Source organism: Leptinotarsa decemlineata, unplaced genomic scaffold (genome assembly GCF_025532065.1).
Source record: "Leptinotarsa decemlineata unplaced genomic scaffold, Ldec_3_MD MMD2_P_RNA_scaffold_6, whole genome shotgun sequence".
Taxonomy (NCBI): Eukaryota; Metazoa; Arthropoda; class Insecta; order Coleoptera; family Chrysomelidae; genus Leptinotarsa; species Leptinotarsa decemlineata.
Window position 1 is genome coordinate 7,112,852 of NW_027412533.1, and position 19,906 is coordinate 7,132,757.

Consider the following 19,906-nt stretch of genomic DNA (forward strand, 5'->3'; position numbering starts at 1 on the left):
CTGAAAGCGCACCAGCCAGCGCCAAGTTCAAGTTTTTTTCATAACAGATTGTTGACAATCATGACTATTGAAATCTTATCTTATTAATGATATGGGATGACGGTATCATATATCGAACGGAAGATATGGAAAAAATTTCACAGCACAGCGATGCTATAAATTTTGAAACCCATGTTGAATTTTGAAAAACGCATTCATATGGAAACATCACCAATTATTCATTTGAATGGAATGAACAAAATTTAAAATGCCATCAACGATCACGCTTTTGGCAATGATTAAATCTACTGTCTGTACATGTCTGTCATGTTAATTTTGGTTTTCCAGTAAATTTAGATTTCGTGGACTACATATTTTTTTCGATATTTTATTACACCACAGAAAATCAATTTTTCATTATCGGGACACAGTGAAGGATGATTGACTTCCATTTATTGATCCTTATTAGGTTCAGTTTCATGTATATAATGAAAATAACTTCATCCTTCATTTTCTTCTCGAGTTGATAAACAAAAATTCATCAAAGCTCTAGTTGTTTAAAAATCATAACATGGAATTATCAAGACTTTCATTATTGACTTGAAATGATTCTATAATTTCAATGGAAGGAATAATGAGTTCTGTTTACGTACTGTTGAAAAATTGGTTAATTGATGATGTTCTCATTAGGATTAAGTTAAATTCATTTCGAGAAATGCCAACAGTACAGTATCAATAAGCACTTTGGGTGAAAGGTAATTTTAAAAGAATAATGGTGAACTGAATTTTTTCATCAATTTACTATCATGGTGAAAATAAATTCAATATATTTCATGTGTACTATATTCCAATAACCACTAACAGGAAAATCCAGATGGATGATAGTTCATAGAACAAGGCTTTTTATTTCCTGAGATTTTAATCTCTGACCAAATCCAATCAGAACATGCTCCTGTTGCGCAAACGACTTCTACCGGTACTGACTTCTTTCCAGTCATGGTGCCTTTCACATCTGTTATTGTCAGGCCCCTAATTGGGACATTTCCAACTGGGTGTCCATCGTGATCAGGATAGTCTTGTTGAATTTCCAAACCATAATTTCTTATATCTGAAAAATAAAATAAAATACATATGCCTTGGACCAAAGAGATATATTATTTCCAAGTGTTCCGTGAAACACAAAAACTGTAACACAGTTATGGAGATTTCAATGAATTTAAAGAAGATTAATTTCATTGAAAATGGAAATACTTTTTGGTATTGATTATTTATGTCAACAACATTTGATATATAAGTGGATTGAAATAAACTCATTGACAAGTCAAAAACAGACAAAATCATTACATGCGAAAATATGGTCGAATGTTATTTACTCAGAGTACAAATTTTGTTTATCATAAAAATAGCTTAAATTATTTCATTGAATAGAAGCAGCGCGTTAATAAAAACTACTTTTTTAGATATTAACCAAGTTGTCTTATGTGACTAGGTTTTGGAATTTTAAATTAAAATGATTTCTCTTAGGCGTGGTTACTCTGGTTATATTACCATAATGAAAAAAATACAAATGAATCGACATTCCTACGGCATTGACGAGACACCGGTATTGCCTTACCCTACATTGAGGGTGATACAGGTTGATGCTTCCAATGAAGTCGTCCTCGAACATCACGTTAGGTTTAGAAAAGAGTAGGATGGAATATTAGTAGTTCACCAATCTACATACTACTGTATCGGGAGTTTCTGCCACCACTTTCTCAGAGGTCGAAAAGTTTGCTTGAAAATGGGTCCAATAGACTTTCAGAAAAAAGTATGTGTCAACTTTGAAGTTTTCCCATCTCACACTGATAATAGGATATAAATGACCCCTCGCTCTCACGTTCGGCAAGACCGTCTGCTTTACCTCGACGAAGGAAGCCGATTTATTCATATAATCTTCTTATTGAATTGAAGAATATTCGGAAATGAATATACGCTGTCCACTGTTCAATTTTTGAGATCTAAAGAATTTTGTCATTTTGGATATGATGGTCACACCGTTATCAATTTATATTTTTGATGGCATAAATTTTTTTCCAAAGAAATTTACAAACTGATTACAAGAATGAAAGTATCATGATTACCATTTTTGGTAATGAACTGAATCTATGGATTCAGGGAATGAAATGACTACACATTTTGAAATACACATATTTTCTTTAAGTCAGTCTAGTAAATGATATGATTTTTACAGGGAAAATACTCACCGTGGAGAGTAATATTTTTATAAGTGACATCTTGAATGAGTCCTTCGGTGCCGTCTTTGTGCGTTTTGATGTGGATTCCGTTATCGGAATTGACAACGGTGCAGTCTTTGAAAGTGATATTGCGAGCCACATTATCGTTATATGACGTCTTACTCATACCAATGGACAGACTAAGCCCGTGTCCACCAGAGCAGTAGAGATTTTGAAAATGCATGTTATTTCCATGATTCACAACTAAACAGTCATCTTGATTTTTCACAACGGAATTTCTCACTGTTATATCAGTTCCCGAAACATCGAAACCATCGGTGTTGTGACCCAATTTGTTCTGAAATTTTTTTGAGGTTAGTAATTATAAAAAATATCCTGGTAAAGTCATCGTCATTGTCAGGATGAGGCATAAAGAGAGCACACTATCAATTTAAATCATCAGTGTGTTGGGTGTGAATTCAAATCATGTCATAGATCGTATTTTATGAGGAATTCGTGGATATTGTTGAAACTGAATTAGAAAATGGGTCACCAACCATCAGTATGTTAGGCCAAGACTCCGTTACTACAAATTTTGTTTTGAAAAAATATTTGTGTAAGTGTTTTTTCTGTTAATCATTGTCCAAAGAAAAAGATTCAGTGAAGGCAGTTCAAATCAAAAAATAGAACAGATATCTATCTTACTTTATCCCCAGCAGAGACATCGATATTCCAGCCAACCAGTGAGAGATGTGATCCATGAACAGAGGCACATCGTTCAGGACAATTCAGTAAATGGATGTTGTTGAAATCTCCGCTTCCCTTGATCTGAATGAGAACTGGTTTTGTAGATCCTTTCCCTCCCTTACCATCCCAATATTTAGCACCCTGTCCATCTAATTTCGAACCTTAAAAAAACGCAGTGTGTGATTTTTAATTCAGATGAGCCATAATTCCGTATCACAAAGTATGATCAGTATTAATGATCAAATGCAAACAAATATCACTCTCACGTTTATGTGTACAGTTAGATACCATCATATAGAAAAGAAATTGGAAAGGAGAAAAATGAAACGATATATTCTTGTACATACAACCTGTTCACCTAGAAAGAATAATTAAAGTTGTTTTTGGTAATAAATTGATGGATGAAGGAAAATAGAATTGAAACTTTCTATGTTTTTTAGCACTTTTATTTGTAACGAACGTTACTGCTGTTTCGTCCTATAAGGACATTTTCAAACTCATACATTATGCATAAGTTTGAAAATATCCTTATGCATAGTGCATAACTTTGAGAATGACCTTATAGGACGAAACTGCAGTAACGTTAGTTACAAATAAAAGTGGTGAAAAACATAAAAAGTTTCAACCCTCTTTAATTCAAGAGAAGTTCAACAAAAATTATTCACACACTTCACTTTTTCTTCAATGCTTCTTACAGTTTAGCGCGATGAAGATTCATGAAAACGTGTTCAAAGATCACCCTGCTTCAGAAATTCAACTGATCGTATGCCACGTTTGAAAACTTTCGTTGGATTAGGAGATCCGATAACAATCGATGATCCACATCAGTCACGAGCTTGTCCGACATTCGCGACATTCGGTCGACCGATGATGCGAATGTGAACGACACATTGCAATTATACTTCGATAGCCACATCCTCGAGATCACAAAGGTAGTTGTTCGCGTCAGCCCGATCCTGTGCGTAACGTTTAAAGTCGTGCAAAAACGTATCGGAGTTACGTTTATGCCTCAGCAGTGGTGTGGTTCGTAAGGCATTCTCGTATTTTTGAAACCAATTTTGTATTGACTAACTCTTTCACAACTCTTATTTTTCACACAATAAAAGATTTTACTTTTCTCGATGTTTTAATAAAAATTGTAAATGCAGGTTACAAGTGACAAAACTGAAATGATTGATATAATTTCTAAACTATATTTATAATATGATTCAAATAATAGAACACTATGTCTATGAGATAATTTACGGTACGAAAGATAATTCACGGCAGAAAGCAAGTCAGCATAGATAAATCCCGGTAGATGTTGGAGTTGCAATTTGTGCAACTACAGGTTGCAGGACCGGACTCAGGAACGTAACTCCTCCCTCCTTAAGATGAAGACTGGAGTAGGTCTGGTTGGCCAGGCTGCATATCCTCCCTATGGTTTGGTTGTTCACATCGTCTTGATTGGTTATATTGCCATAGATTATATGGGTAGCAATTTTTGTAGTAAAATGCTACTCCAAGGAATACAACGATGCATAAAAAGATGCAAATAAGGGCAATAGTCCATACGGATATAGAATTAGAGGTAAGCTGTGTCTCATGCGGAAGCTGGAACTGATGTTGCGATAGTATTGTAGAAGTAAGATGTTTAATTTCATGCAAGTTCATTGTGGAAACAGGAATTGGTGTCGGTCTCAAAAGTAATTGAGAAATATTTAAAGTGGGTAATTGAATACTTTTTGTTGGTGATAATTCTAATGGTCCGTGTTGAAATATTTCGCCTTTAATAGTAAAACGACAATTTTCAGGTATAGAAATGAGATAACTTCCATGTTGTATCTCGTGGTGACTTTCCATAGTACAGGTCTCAGTGATGATGATGCTTGATGGGGTAGAAAACAGAATGGTGTCTGATGTCAATTGGTTTGCCAAGCATTTGTCGAATTTTACATGATAAAGTGAACAATTTGCAGGCTCATTTTTAATAATTATGTTCCATATACAGTTTTCTTCTTCTTGTAGGTTATTTTTGCAGTAAAAGGTATTCTCGATCTCTTCGCAGGGGTTGTCTTCATACTGGTAGAGTTCTTCGCTCTCATTTAGGATTAGGTAAGGTTTTGGGGGTAATATAATTTTATTATTAATAGGAGAAGGATAAATAAAATAGGTTTTAAAAGAAATAGATTTTAATATTGGAAAGTGAATTAGAAAAATGATTTTCTCCGCAGTATATACTGTTTGTATTCCTAAGAAATTGTAGTAACTATGTTGATTTTTAAACTTTACCAGTTGATCTCGGGAATAAAGAGTATTCATTTTGTTGATAATTGAATATAAATTTGTCAGGGATAGAAAAGTAGGGTGTACTTTGTTTATATTTGCAAAGGTAATAGCGTTAATAATTTGATCGAGTTGTCTTTGAAAAGTTATTAAAGAATTTATCAATAAATTTAAAGTATTAATTTCATTAACTGCATTCTGAAATGTATTAATCAATTGAAATGTTATTAAATATTAGATTTGAGGCGGTAGAGAGTTTCATTCGTTTTTATCATTATTTCTTTTGCAAAAAGAGATTTGTTCGTTCAATTCATCTCGAATTAACTGATCATTTTTATTCAAATAAGAAAGCATCGAATCTATTCTGTCGCCATCTTCATGATCTAGAGTTCCAAAAAGCCATTTATGTAATTTTCCTCCTAAATTTATGAGTCCTCGTTTTTGGATAACATGTGGTTGTATAATTTGTAGTAAATAGTCAACTTGTGATAGCAATGTTTGTGCTTGTTGCAAGAGCAGATTTGATTGAGTGTTCAGCGTATTTTTCTTTCCAAGAGTATCAACTTGAAACCATAATTTATTTCTAATATCTATTAATTCAGTAATATTTACATAGCTTATAAAAGTGTGCTTACTAGATATTACTTTGGTTAGTTTCATTTCTATAGGTACTATAGGATTAGTTAATTTGCGGATGGATCCACATATTGGATTAATTAAAAGAAGGGATGAAAATACGAATGAGAACTTCATCTGAAAAAAATAAAAAATGAAATTAATATTTTTTGCGTTTCTTTAAATTGTGTTTCGAATACTTTGAAGTTTCTGTTTTAATTTTATTATCTGTTTGAGCGATGGGTTGAACCCTAGTAAAACGTGGGGCCAATTTATCACGTGGTTGTTCTTTATTATAAATTGTTTCATCCGTTGTCAAAATTGGGGGTTTTTGTCGGTTTTTATTAATATTTTCGATTTCTTTAGTTTTTTTGTTATGTATTTCTTCATTAATTTTTTCGAATTTGTTATTCATTATTTTTTTATGATTCTGAACATAGTTCGATATGATATCTTTTTCAGATATGTCAAATGGATCTTTTGAAGAAAGATGTCCAGAAATGACTTCAAATGGTGTATATCCCGTAGTAGAATGGATACAATTATTATAGTGTAATATTGAATATTTCATTAAACTCTGTAAAGACTGCGATGGGTTTTGTCCTATCTGGGTTCTCATGTGTTCAATTATAGTGGAGTGGAATCTTTCGATATAACTATTCGAATTTGGGTTTTTGGGAGTTGTGATATGAATATTTATTTTATGTAAGTTACAGAAATCTTGAAAGTTCTGATTATTAAATTCAGATCCTCCATCACATACTATTGTATGCGGTATACCATAGTGAGAAATGAAAGTTAAAAGTCCGTCAAGTATATTAATTCCATTTATTCCTGGTATTGAGTAGGCTTGGGCAAACTTCGAAAAAGTATCAATAATTGTAAGGAATTTCTCTTTTGAAATAGACAAAGCATCTATATGAATTCTTTCGAAAGGTTCAGTTCCTATAGGGATTTGTTGAAACTCAAACTTATTAGGTTGTCGTTCGTATTTCGATTTCTGGCAAATATTGCAGTTGTTTATGAAATTTTTCACATCTTTATCCATATTAGGCCAATAATAATTTCTTTTCAAAGATTCTAAAGTTACATTTATTCCGCGATGCCCGGTTTTATGAATATGATGATAATTTATTTTATCTCTTTGTTCGTTTTCTTGTTCAATATCCATCAGCATATTTGAGCATACAAATATTTTTGAGTTCAATCTCAATAACTTATCTTGCATAGCTATAACAAAAATTCTTTCGTGTTCTTTGTCGGGAAAATATAAGAGATAAATTCGATCATTAATTAAATTTGCTACAAGTTCTTCGAGGTCATTATCTAGATGTCGTTTTCTAAGACTAATGAAGAATATGTTATTTTCGAATATTTTTTCTTTACGACAAAGTATTGCCGGAATAGTATCTACTATTTTAACAATCATTTGGTATTTATGATAATTTAAAGATTTAGCTGAATAAGGAAAGGTTAATAAAGGAACCTCATCAGCAGTATGAGTTGTAGACACATAATTTTCATATTCTTGAATAAAATCTTGAATAATTTCGTCTGAATCACCTACTTCATTAATAATTGAAATACTATCAGGTGGATTTCTAGAGAGTGCGTCAGCAACAACGTTTTCCTTCCCCTTTATGTAATCAATTTCATAATCATATTCAGACAATAAAAGTTTCCATCTTATCAATTTCGAATTTGGCTCTTTTAAATTATCCAGCCACTTCAAAGGTTTATGGTCTGTTTTAATTTTGAAATGTCTCCCAAAAAGGTATGGTCTGAAATACTTCACTGACCAGACTACTGATAATAGTTCTTTTTTGATGGTAGAATAATTAGATTCGTTTGGATTTAAAGTTCTACTGGCAAAACATACAGGTTTTCCATCTTGACATAAAACTGAGCCTATTGCATATTGACTTGCATCTGTAGTTAGTGTAAACGTTTTTGAGAAATCAGGATGTATAAGGATTGGTTCGTTACAAAGAAGTTTTTTACAAGTTTCAACTTTCAACTTTCAACGATTGAGTTATAATCTTGTTTTGAAATACTTCTTTGTTCTCGTAGTTCGCGATTTATTTGTGAAACATTCCTAATTGCTTCAAACATAAAATGAATGTAAAAAGTATTTACAAAAACAAGAAAAAATAATTTTTCTCAGTGTAGGGAATAATTGGGATTTGTTGGGAGTAAGATAGTGAGAATGAGAGAGACTTACGATTAGGTTTTCTTGGTTGGTCCTTAATTCTACGTTGATCTGTTCTGGATCTGGTTTTTGTTTTCTCTTAATACTAAACCAATCTTGGGTTTGCCGTTCGAATGGTTGTTAGTGGTCCTCTGATTCGTTCCTTTGTTGCTGGATATTCAGATTTTCACCCCGTCTCTGCAAGATGAATGGAATGCTGTCCACACTTGTAGAAACTAAAGTCTTTTTTGAAAACTCGCAGGAGGTTTGTTGAAACACTTTTGGGCTTCCTACTTTTTCGGAATTTTCCAATACTATGTTAACTCGCCTTCTGGAATTTTCCCTGATGGTGGTTTTCGAATTTAGATTTTCCAAAATCCGTCTCCGACTGCGCCAGTTACGTTTATGCCTCAGCAGTGGTGTGGTTCGTAAGGCATTCTCGTATTTTTGAAACCAATTTTGTATTGACTAACTCTTTCACAACTCTTATTTTTCACACAATAAAAGATTTTACTTTTCTCGATGTTTTAATGAAAATTGTAAATGCAGGTTACAAGTTACAAAAGTGGAATGATTAATATAATTTCTAAACTATATTTATAATATGATTCAAATAATAGAACACTATGTCTATGAGATAATTTACGGTACGAAAGATAATTCACGGCAGAAAGCAAGTCAGCATAGATAAATCCCGGTAGATGTTGGAGTTGCAATTTGTACAACTACAGGTTGCAGGACCGGACTCAGGAACGTAACTTCGGTACCACCCATTATCTGCTATCCGGGGCCTGTTTTGATTCATTATAGTTCTTACGCTTGAAGTGTGTGTATGTTTAAAAATCGTGTTGAGTGCAAAATGGGAAAACGAAAATCAGGTTACCCGAAGAAAAAGTGAAAAGGTGTTTAAATATGATAAAACTATGCCTAAGTAAACATTTTTCTTCCATTCGTTTTTTTTTTGCCAAGTTAATTGGCACCCTCATTTCAATCTGTCCAGCAAAAAAATATGGCTGGAGACATACCAAAATATTAGAAAGAAACAAATTTCAAGCATTAAAAATAACAAATGGGAATTTCGACGAGGAAATGAACATATCAAGATCAAGCAAAAAATAATTGAAATGGTGGTTATCTATCCCTAGTAATTGTGAAAATGATCTAGGTCAGGAAAATTACGACATGACGATCTTCACGGATGCCTCTAGTACAGGGTGGGGTGCTGTCTGTGATGACAGAACCGCTCGAGGGGCTTGGACCGATATCGAGAGAAATTATCACATCAATTACTTAGAACTATCAGCCGCATACAATGGGCTCAAGTCGTTTACTAAAATCGGTACCGATTACCACGTATTACTGAGAATAGATAACACAACGGCTTTGGCATATATAAACCGTATGGGTGGAACACTGTTTCCGCACTTGAACGAAATAACACAAAAAAATTGGAATTGGTGTGAGAACAGAAATACAATGATATTGGCTTCATCCATCAACTCCAAAGAAAACAGGTTAGCAGATAGAGAATCAAGGGAAAAAATAGAAACAGAGTATAGTTTAAAATCTGTTTAAAATCTGTTAGTTTAGATCAAGGAATTACACAAAAAATTTTTGAACGATTTGGTACTCCCAACATTGACCTATTTGCTTCTTACCTGAATGAAAAATGTGAGAAATTTGTTTCCTGGCACCAAGATCCCGAATCAGAATATACAGATGCTTTCACTTTAAACTGGAAGAATTATCAATTTTATGCCTTTCCACCTTTCTCTATCTTAACTAGAACACTCAACAAGATTATTTCCGACGAAGCCGAAGGCATTTTGGTCTTTCCTATGTGGAAAACACAGCCTTGGTTCCCATTAATCGAGAAGCTCAAAATTTCAAATTTCATGATAATCGAACCTGCCAAACATTTACTCCTCTCTCCTTCCAGGACACCCCACCCACTATGGAAAACACTTACCCTGGGTGTTGCAAATTATCCGGCAAGCGTATTTATCAAAAGGAGTACCAGAAAAAGCGAGAGGAACGATTCTTGCTTCTCTCAGTCCGTTTACTCAGAAACAGTATAACACCACTTATTCCAAATGGTGGAAATTTTGTAGAGGGGTTGATGTTTTTGATACTTGTGAAAATAAAATTATTCAATTCTTATTTCGATGCAGGAGCCTCATACGCCTCCCTTAACACTCATAAGTCAGCTCTCTGTACGCTACTCAATTTTGAAGCGAAAGTACTTTCTCGATTTCTCAGAGGAATTTTTAGGTCGCGACCCACATTTCCAAAGTAAAACGAAACCTGGAATCCAAATCCAGTTTTGGCCTACTTAAGTACATTATCACCTTTAGAATAGTTAACTTTAAAAAACCTAACAATAAAGTTAGTTGTACTGCTAGCTCTGGCTACAGCACAACGCGTACAAACATTATCAAAAATAAAAATTTCAAATATTTCCAGATTCGATGATCGAATAGAAATAAGAATAACTGATATCCTAAAAACATCAGCCCCGAACAAAGTTCAACCGATACTCATATTGCCATATTTTTTTGAAAAGCCATATCTTTGCGTGACTTCGGTAATGGATTATTATATGAAAACAACAAATAACCTTAGAAACAATTCGGATCAACTATTGATAACAATTAAAACACTCCACCATCCAGCAACAACCCAAACCATCAGTAGGTGGATTAAAAGTGGCCTCAATCAAAGTGGTGTTGATTTATCAATGTTTACAGGCCACAACACTCGACATGCTTCTACCTCTTATGCTCTCAAAAAAGGGGTGAACATAGAAACCATAAGAAAAGCCGCTGGATGGTCGAACAAATCAAATACATTTAGTAAATTTTATAATAAGCCTATTCAAAGTGGTGATTTTGCGAAATATATTTTTGAAACAGAGCCTCAATGAGGTCAATTCACTTTACTATTCATTCTGTGTACTGTATAGCATAGTTGATTGTCATTATTAATTATTAATTATTTCTTGTTCAAGTGTGTTGAATAAACTGTTGAACTACGCTTGTGCCTTATACCACTAACTTAAACCTTAGATAGCTACATAATCACTTTAAACATCTACCTTTGTAATCTCGAGGACGTGGCTATCGAATTAGAGATTGAACGACTTACCTAAGGAAGTTCAATTCTCAATTATTTGAGATAGCCACGTCCGAAGAGATCACAACCCACCCTCCTCGAATATTTAATTATTAACCCCTATATGTACGTATCTAAGGGTATAAAAAAACTATAATGAATCAAAACAGGCCCCGGATAGCAGACACTGTGTGGTACCGATACGTTTTTGCACTAATTTAAACATTACGCACAGGATTGGGCTGACGCGAACAACTACCTTTGTGATCTCTTCGGACGTGGCTATCTCGTATAATTGAGAATGGAACTTCCTTAGGTAAGTCGTTTAATGGTCAAAACAGATTGTCAGCACATGGCTTAATGCGCCTGAATGAAAGCAAAAGCCATAAAAGAAGAGACAGAGAGATAGAGAGGTCATCAGCACTGATCATCGTGATTTCGTGAAACGAGTCAGAAAATTTATGATCTATCTGAATTTATCCAGTAGAGGCCTGCTTTCTGAATGAGAATGAAAGTTTCAATAATTTTTCTTGAGTTAGTACTTAGTTAGTAGTTAGTAGATATTTTCATGCCAAAACGCCTCATCTGCACCTGATTGAATTGCAGTGAGAATTTATAAATAACCAGCTGAGCCGGCGAACTTTGCACCGCATCAGAATTGATGGCATAATAACACCGCTAGTATTGTTGGTTATTTCCATGCTCAGAAGTAGATTTTTTGATATTATTAAAACAGTTGATTCATGCGAAAACAGTGAAAAATTGTATTCTATAGATATATATCACATATATCGTAATTTCCACGATGTACATTTTTACTATTCAAAAATTGAGATGAATATATTTCAACTATCAAACTATTGAACAGTGAAACAGTAGTTCGAAAACCAAAACAAAAGATCCACTCGAAGCAGAGTAGAATTGATAACAATGTAAATAATGCTCTTCTTTCCAATATTTTTATCTCATCTGCAGTATATTGATTCGCAATACTCGTCACTTCAATAACATGACGGCTTCGTTGTAAAATATTTAGCTTTTTCGCATCATAAATAACAATTATTCGTGAACGTTCTGTCACAAATGTTATAACATCGATTGTCTTCGTAACTTCACCTAACCTAAAAAACTGAACATCGTCTATTTGTTCTATGTTAAATTTTTTCTTGTAGTTTTGAGAATGTTTCGAAAGTTTTTTGAAGGTGTTTGACAATGTTTGATGTTTTGACTTTCATTGTCTGATATCATATAAAATTATTTGAAATTTGTGAAGAAACTAACAATTATATTAAGCAAAATAAAAGCCCTGAAATGAAATAACATTGAAATGAAATACAAGTGAAAACAGAACAATTAAACAAAAAATTAAAATGAAAAATTAGGAGACTGTTAGTATCCACAATCGTCTTCGGATGACGACTGATCTAATTCCCCCGAGAGATGACTATTTATGTTTAGCGGGAGATGATCGTTTGGCGGGTGTTGGCCATTTTCCGCTTGATTATGGGTTTCCATATCATGTTGCGTATCTTTACGCTAGCTTGGCTGAATACATTGTATATGGCTTATTTCAATTTTCTCCTAAACCAATGTTCCTCCCTCTGTATGATCTCAGCTTGGATCCACTCGATGTTTTGTTGATGGGTCCAAACATGCTGTGCTATTCCTGATTTGCTGGTTTTCCCTTGCTGTGTGTGTTTCTTGTGCTCGGCAATGCGAACTTTCAATGTCCTCTTAGTTTTATCGATATAGGATTTTTCGCACTTATAGGGTATACGGTAATTGCAATTCTTGAAATAGCAGTACACGTCAAAGCATTTTGTCGAACTATTAGGAGCAATTGAAGTGACACAGCAAGATCAACTAATCAGTTTCGACAAATCATATAGAGGAAGCTATCCGAAGATTGGGACCTGGAAGATACAACGAATTAACCTATAGAAGTAATTATGGAATTACTATGATGTTGTGTACGAAATGGTTATTTCCAATTGAAGGACCAATTCTTTACACAAGATGAGGGACTACCAATGGGATCGCCACTTCCACCAGTCATAGCCAACATATATATGGAGTGGTTTGAAACTCTAGCCATTGAAGAAACCCCTAAAAAACCTCCTGTCTGGTTGAGATACGTTGACGACACCTTCATAATATGGAACCACGGAAATACTGAACTAGACGCCTTCCTGAAAGACATCAACCGCGTAAGACCTTCCATTACTTTCACAATGGAGGAGAAAGTCCACAACGAATTGTCATTCTCAGAAGTATAGGTGAAGAGGACCGACACAGAGTGGGAAACATCTATATACTGACAATCCCACCCACACGGGACAGTATATGAACCATGAATCCAACCACCATCAATTGACTTATAGAGTAGTTTTCAAGGCTCTATTAGAACTAGAACTAGACATCACCAAAAATGATCTTCAACGGAATAGCTACTCCAAAGCGATAGTGGAACAGACTTGTGCTCACAGGATAAGAAGAATTGGTTCAAGCTACAACATCAGAACTTGCTTCAGATCCGATAAAACTATCCATAGCAACCTCACGAAACATATGAAAACTATAATCAAGCAAAATATGGCCAACTATCGCCAAACGGTTATCTCACGCTAAATCCGGAAGCGGGAAGAGGAAAGCGGAGATAAGTGACAGTACTCGAATGACCCATAAATAGTCATATCTCGGAGGAATTAGTCCAGTTGTCTCCCGAAGACGATTGTGGGTACCAACAATTTCATTTTTGATTTTTATTCTTTGTTCAATCTTTCTATTTTTACTTGTATTTTATTACGCTTTTATTTCATTTGAGGTTTTTTTTGCATAATATAAATGTTATTTTCAATTATTCTCTTTCAATTATTTCTTTTTTATTAGTTTTTTCAGGGATTTCAAATAATTTTATATAATATCAGATAATGGAAGTTCAAACAAAAGAAATTCATGAAGTTTCAAAAGTTTTTCTGCTATTTCTGGCGAATATAAATCTAACAAATCAAATATCATGAAACCGGTCCCGCCCTTCTTCAATGGTGTAACTAAGATTTATATCGAGAATTATTTCATACTTATTTATTCTGAACAAATTATAAATCACATGATTGAAAATCACTTCACTCGCATAACTTCTAAATTCAGTAGATTGTTTTTCTCGTGAGGACATGACATCCAATTTTATGATGAAAAAAAGCAGTATGATATTATCGGAAAGGGGAGAGCCTAGAGTTTGCTTTCTACGAATTCCAGAAATGAGAGTGTAATGAAATAAATGAATGATTTCGAATTTGTGATGGGCTTATTTACTATGCTGAAAACAGGCCGGAATTAGAAAACTGTCTTTAGACAAACATCTGTCTAATCAAGTTAGCGTCATCAGGAGATGATTGAAATATATTTTTTTTAAATTTTGATGAATATTTTTTTTGGTCTCCAATTTGATTATATAGATCTATTTTATAAGCATTCTTCAAATGTTTATTTGGGAAATGTCCAGAGAAAATGTATCGAATATACTTCTTTTCGATCAAAAATGTATCCACACTGAATGTCATTCAGTTAAGTCACTTTATTCGACGTGTGTCAGATTTCTTCGTAATGTTTGTTTGGAAAAATGTCGATATTTGGACGTGAATTGGTTGATAAAATTTATTATGACGGTATACATGCAAATTTTATGTGAGTTTCACTTTTCTTTGTAGAAAGCACCACCTACATGTCTTCTGCTCTTTCAAGGAGTCCAAATAATCTTATTATGATCTTTTCACTACAATTTCAGCAGTTTCTCTGTCGTTTCTGTACAAAATATGTTTATTCTTTTTCTACTTGGGAGCGTCTTACTTGTTCGTTTCTCTTAAGTCTTCGAAAAATATCATAGTCTTGTGAGTTTTTTGAGATTTTCTCCCATCTTTTCCGTGTAATCTCGTGCTCTGTACTAGTTGGTGAAAGTATTTTGTTGAAAACATGTCAAATGGTTGTCCATATTGCTTGCCTCCTGAGATTTAATGCCTCACATTGGCAATAAATATGAAATTCTAGTTAAGAATCGTTACGAAAACCCATTTTCGAAATCATTTCCTTTGTTATTGAATAGAACCAGCCGATACTTCATGAAAATCCATATAAAAACTTATTAATAACTTTCATTGCATGATTTTTCAGTATGAAGTGGTTTACAAAACAGCGACACGTGTTTCGCTATACAATAGCTTTCTCAAGCGTAATATGATAAGTTACTTCTGAATTAACATAACATAATAACCTACTCCTTTGCCTACTTTCCAATGAATTATTATACCTGAAAATGTTAGGTATAAGTTCATTACCTATATGCATAAATTAAATTTCCGAAAGTACCGTGATTATACTCAACTGTTTTCATCTGGAAATGAACAGATTTGATGATGGTGAATAATTTAGCTCAGTTTGATCGTTCGTACGATATCAAGAGTTTTTAAATTTGTTTATTTTCATAGTTTTCAACAAGTTAAGTTTCAAACTTCTCTGCTGGAAATGGATGGGACTTGAATTCTAATGTCTCTATGTGATTAAATGAGTGATATATGTGGAGTTTATTTTTCCTATGTTCCTTTATGCGGGCTTCGAACGTTCTTCCAGTTTGACCTATATAAAACATCGGACATGACCCACATGATAATTCATACACTTCTGATTTTTCTTAAACAGAACTTTTATCTTTGCTATTTCTAATTTTCATGCCTAACTTGTTAGTTTTGAAAGCAATATTTACACATCTTCGTTGTGTAGAAAATTTTAAATATTCATAGTGGGTTGGTCTAAGCAGGTTAAGGTTTTATAACTTTAACCCTCATCTCTTCGAATTGGGTAAACTTTCTTCAAAACTTGACTGTATAACTTTTATTATGAAAGAGGATGTATAAGACTGCTATCGTAGTCATTTTTGACGACTATTTGTTCTACGATGTTCAGTTCTTTATTGAAATTCGCATCTGACAATAGAACAGCAGTATGTGGATCATACTGTTGAATGCTGCTACTTTGTGCTGACACGGTTAGTGGACGAATTATGAATGATAATATATGTATGTTCTGATTAACTATAAATTGAAAAAGCATGTTCATGGTTATCTTCCAAAAAGTGTATAGAGAACTCTTCCATCTCCATTTTTTTAGTAATCGACTTTACCATGCTGAATAATATAGTTTATTTCGTGATGACGTCGACTTGTTTGGTGAAACGCGTGTGGGAGAGGGTATTGCAGTTCTAGTGTGTGAGGGCAATATTTGTTTTGGGATTCCTCATCAGATTCAAAATTGGTTCTTTGGTATCTGGAGTCAATACAGAAAAGTGACTAGCTCATATGCTTTTCCATTAGCAAAAACATATGTAATGTACAGTTGGATCGACGAAACAATACACATACGTCATCAATAAACTACACGATGAAACATATACCTTTTATAGAATCGTTTCCTTCTAGAAGTAATTGAGGAAAACACAATATTTGATGTTTGCATTTAATCGAAAGGTTAGTAGCCGGTCGGTTCGACGTGGGTACTTTGTTCACTCATTCAATCGACCGCCGTGTTAGTCGGTGATTCAAGCCGCAGGCTGAACGAACGATTTTCATTTGCTATCGTCCAATTCGTGTTAGGAATCACACATTAAAAGGTAAGACCTCGTTAGTCCTTATCTCGTATAGGTTTCGACTTTTGAGGATTGTCGTTCGTAGGAGTGCGACAACTGGCTAACGGAAAAACATATTTTAACATATCCAACAACATAATCGGAAAAAGAGAGAGCTGAAGCTTGCACTCAGGCTATAGAAATGTGAGTCGTTGGCAAATTTTTAGATATTTAGACTAATCGACAATGTATTTCTCGTTTAATTGTTTTTTTGTCAACTTGTTTCTTATTGAAAAGTATCTATGATTTTGTTTCTTTTATGACACAGAAATAGTTGTTTTCAGAGATGATGAACTATAGTAACTTGATATTTCATAGTAAACAAATTTTATATCGAATTGATAAATTTCAACCTAAAATTGAGGATGGCTCGATTTGATGTTCAACATACTGAACCATTCAAGTTACGAATCATCTCAGTTGGAAAATGTCATACAAACCAAAACAAATGCTTGTTTTGGAAACATCAGAACTGAAACACTCTGAAGGAATGCTTATTTAGTATTTATTCTATGCCAGAGTGTCCACAAAATAATCAACAATTAATAAAATTATTATAGAATAATAAATTGATAAGGATGAATGATGATGAATCAAATTGGCCTAAATTCATAAAATTCGTGAATTTCAAAAATGAAATGAAATGTTCTTCGAAAGTTCAGGATGTTCAGAGCCTTAGCGTTTGTTGACTTATATAGGATGCACAAATTGATCGAAATATATATCAGCAAACTCAGAATTACTAAAATCAATCATTTTCACAAAAAACAAACAATAATAATCATCACAAATGAATTACTTTGTTTCGACAATAAACATGTTGAATAACTTTATTTTGATTGGAATGAAGTTATAAAAAAAATTATTCACTTTTTCGAAAAATTAAAATACCATGTAAACAGAAAGGGGGGTCATGTGACACATCATTTGAGGCTCCTGACGAATAGTTCACAACCCCAGAATATGAAATCAATATCTTCAAAATGGCGGAACATTTAATAATTTTTTGAAGACAAATGCATTTATATGGATATTTCTAGAAATGTTCCTTTTTATCTGCCATATGGCAATTTCAACAACCCGATAAGGTTTGCTAAGTTAGTTAAAAAAAAATCAGTAAAAAAATGTCAGTTTCATTAGTAGATAGGTACCACGTCAAAAATCTCTTGAATGGTCATTTCTCGTCCATTGGAAGAAAAAAATGAAGCAATTTTTATTTACGGTGCGACGCGTAACTTTCACGAGAACGAAAGGATTTTCAATGAACGTTTTCCGAATCGTCCTATCTGTAGAAAATATTTGAGGTAACTTGTATCCAAATTCCGGTAGTGTAATAACAAAAAAACCCCAGGTCATCCGACCATTCCGGAAGAACAGCTGGTAGTAAATCCTAAACAGTCTACTGATTCCGTGTCTTCTTCTACTGTCTCCACTTTTGAAAAGAAATAGGTACAATCCATACAAAATTGAAATTGTACACTAACTAACTAAAGGTGATCCTGATCAAAGAACAGAATTCTGCGAAATCATGACGGAAATCATTGCAAGACATCCTACCTATCTCTACAATATTTTTTTCAGTGACCAATGTATATTTTTTTTAAACGGCAATGTTCGCAGAAAATATTGTCGTAATTGGAGTGACACAAACCATCTCGTTTTCCGGGAAACACATACCCAACATCCAGAAAAAAATAACGTTTGGGCAGGAATATTGAGAAACGATACTGTAGGATCTCTATTTATTGATCAAAATTCAACAGGGTAACTGTATTTGAATATGTCGGAAACTACTGTTGACCCTCTCATCACTGAAATCGTCGAAGCGAATCCTAATGAATTCGATATGAATATTGCATTCCAAGAAGATGGAGCATCATTACATTACTCCAGACAAGTAGGAAACTATTTGGATACTACTTTTCCCGGTCGTTGGATTGGCCGTCGAGGTCCTACAGAATGGCTAGCACGCTCAACAGATTTGACACTTTTGAACTTTTTTTATGGAGCTATTAGAAGCAAAAGGTGTACGAAACTAAAACTGCTTCAATATTGGATATACGGTAGAGAATAATAAATATTTGTAGAGATATTGACGTTGCTGTGTTCGTGAAATATCGGATAGGCTGTTCACATGTCAAGAAGTTCAAGGTAACCATTCTGAACTGACTGCAAGCTCATTACCTTATATTATTTAGTTAAATGTCAATATATTCTGGCAATTATCAAAATTTCCGCCATTTTGTAGTAGTTGAAGATATTGACATTATATCCTAGGGTTGTGAACCATTTTTCAGGAGCTTCAAGACGATGTGTCACAATACACATCTTCTTAACAATTTTTTTCCCAGATGGCGCCCAGTAGCCATCCTGAAAGTTTTATCTGTCAGTTTCATTTCAAACTTAAGTATTCATGCATTAATTTCATTATCAAAATTTAATTTTTTTTAGTCGACCAGTTCAAAAAGTAAAAGGGGTGGAACATTGAAAAAATGCACTGTACATCACTGTACTATAAAGGGAAACCAAAAACGTTTGAATTTTTTTTTTTCGTTTGAACTCACCTAGTTCACCGTTCACTCTCAGATTATCGCCCTGAATTACGACAAGAGGGCCACCCCATTCAGCTACTCCAAAGGTAGTGATGCCGGAAAATGTCAAAGAACTTCCCTTTTTCAGGCTTAGGTGTAAAGATTTTCTGGCAGGAACGTTCAAACTTCTAACAACTATATTGTTACATCTCTGCACTACACTGGAGACTTCAGAGAAATTCGTGATGGTACAATCTTCTCCTATAGCACTTGCATTAGTTATGGAAAAAAGTGCCCAGCCAGTGACGAGCAAATTTATAACTCTTGCAAAAAACATATTTTCTGAATGTGAGACATTGAAATTTTTCTGCCTATTATATACGATATTCAAGTACTCTGATAAATTTTCAGAAGTTTCAGATGGAAAACATGATTAAAACCAATTCAAACAATCCTTTCATTCGCAAATAATTTCTCAAAACAATCCGTAGATATCTGTAGATGAAGATTGACGTCAGGTGCTATCACCTCTGATTCAAAACGAAGATAATGAATGAATAGTGAATTTATGACTCAT

The 19,906-nt window shown here is 33.8% G+C and overlaps 1 protein-coding gene across 1 annotated transcript; it reads right to left on the minus strand.

Moving 5' to 3' along the window:
- Positions 1-760: 760 nt before the first annotated feature.
- On the minus strand, positions 761-19,706 carry LOC111515669 (polygalacturonase). The gene is made up of 4 exons (XM_074169903.1): positions 19,363-19,706; positions 2,901-3,103; positions 2,226-2,553; positions 761-1,087 (listed from the first exon to the last, which is right to left on the minus strand). Exons 1-4 carry the CDS (start codon positions 19,664-19,666, stop codon positions 837-839), a joined length of 1,086 nt encoding a protein of 361 aa, XP_074026004.1. The 5' UTR covers positions 19,667-19,706; the 3' UTR covers positions 761-836.
- Positions 19,707-19,906: the final 200 nt, after the last annotated feature.

Bases quoted from the DNA above. Each gene is read 5' to 3' on its own strand.
- LOC111515669 (XM_074169903.1), bottom strand. From the start codon at position 19,666: ATGTTTTTTGCAAGAGTTATAAATTTGCTCGTCACTGGCTGGGCACTT. The intron at 3,104-19,362 runs GTGAGTTCAAAC...CGTTTTTTTAAG, and splicing joins GAGAGTGAACGGTGAACTAG to GTTCGAAATTAGATGGACAG. The intron at 1,088-2,225 runs GTGAGTATTTTC...TTTATTTTTCAG, and splicing joins TAAAAATATTACTCTCCACG to ATATAAGAAATTATGGTTTG.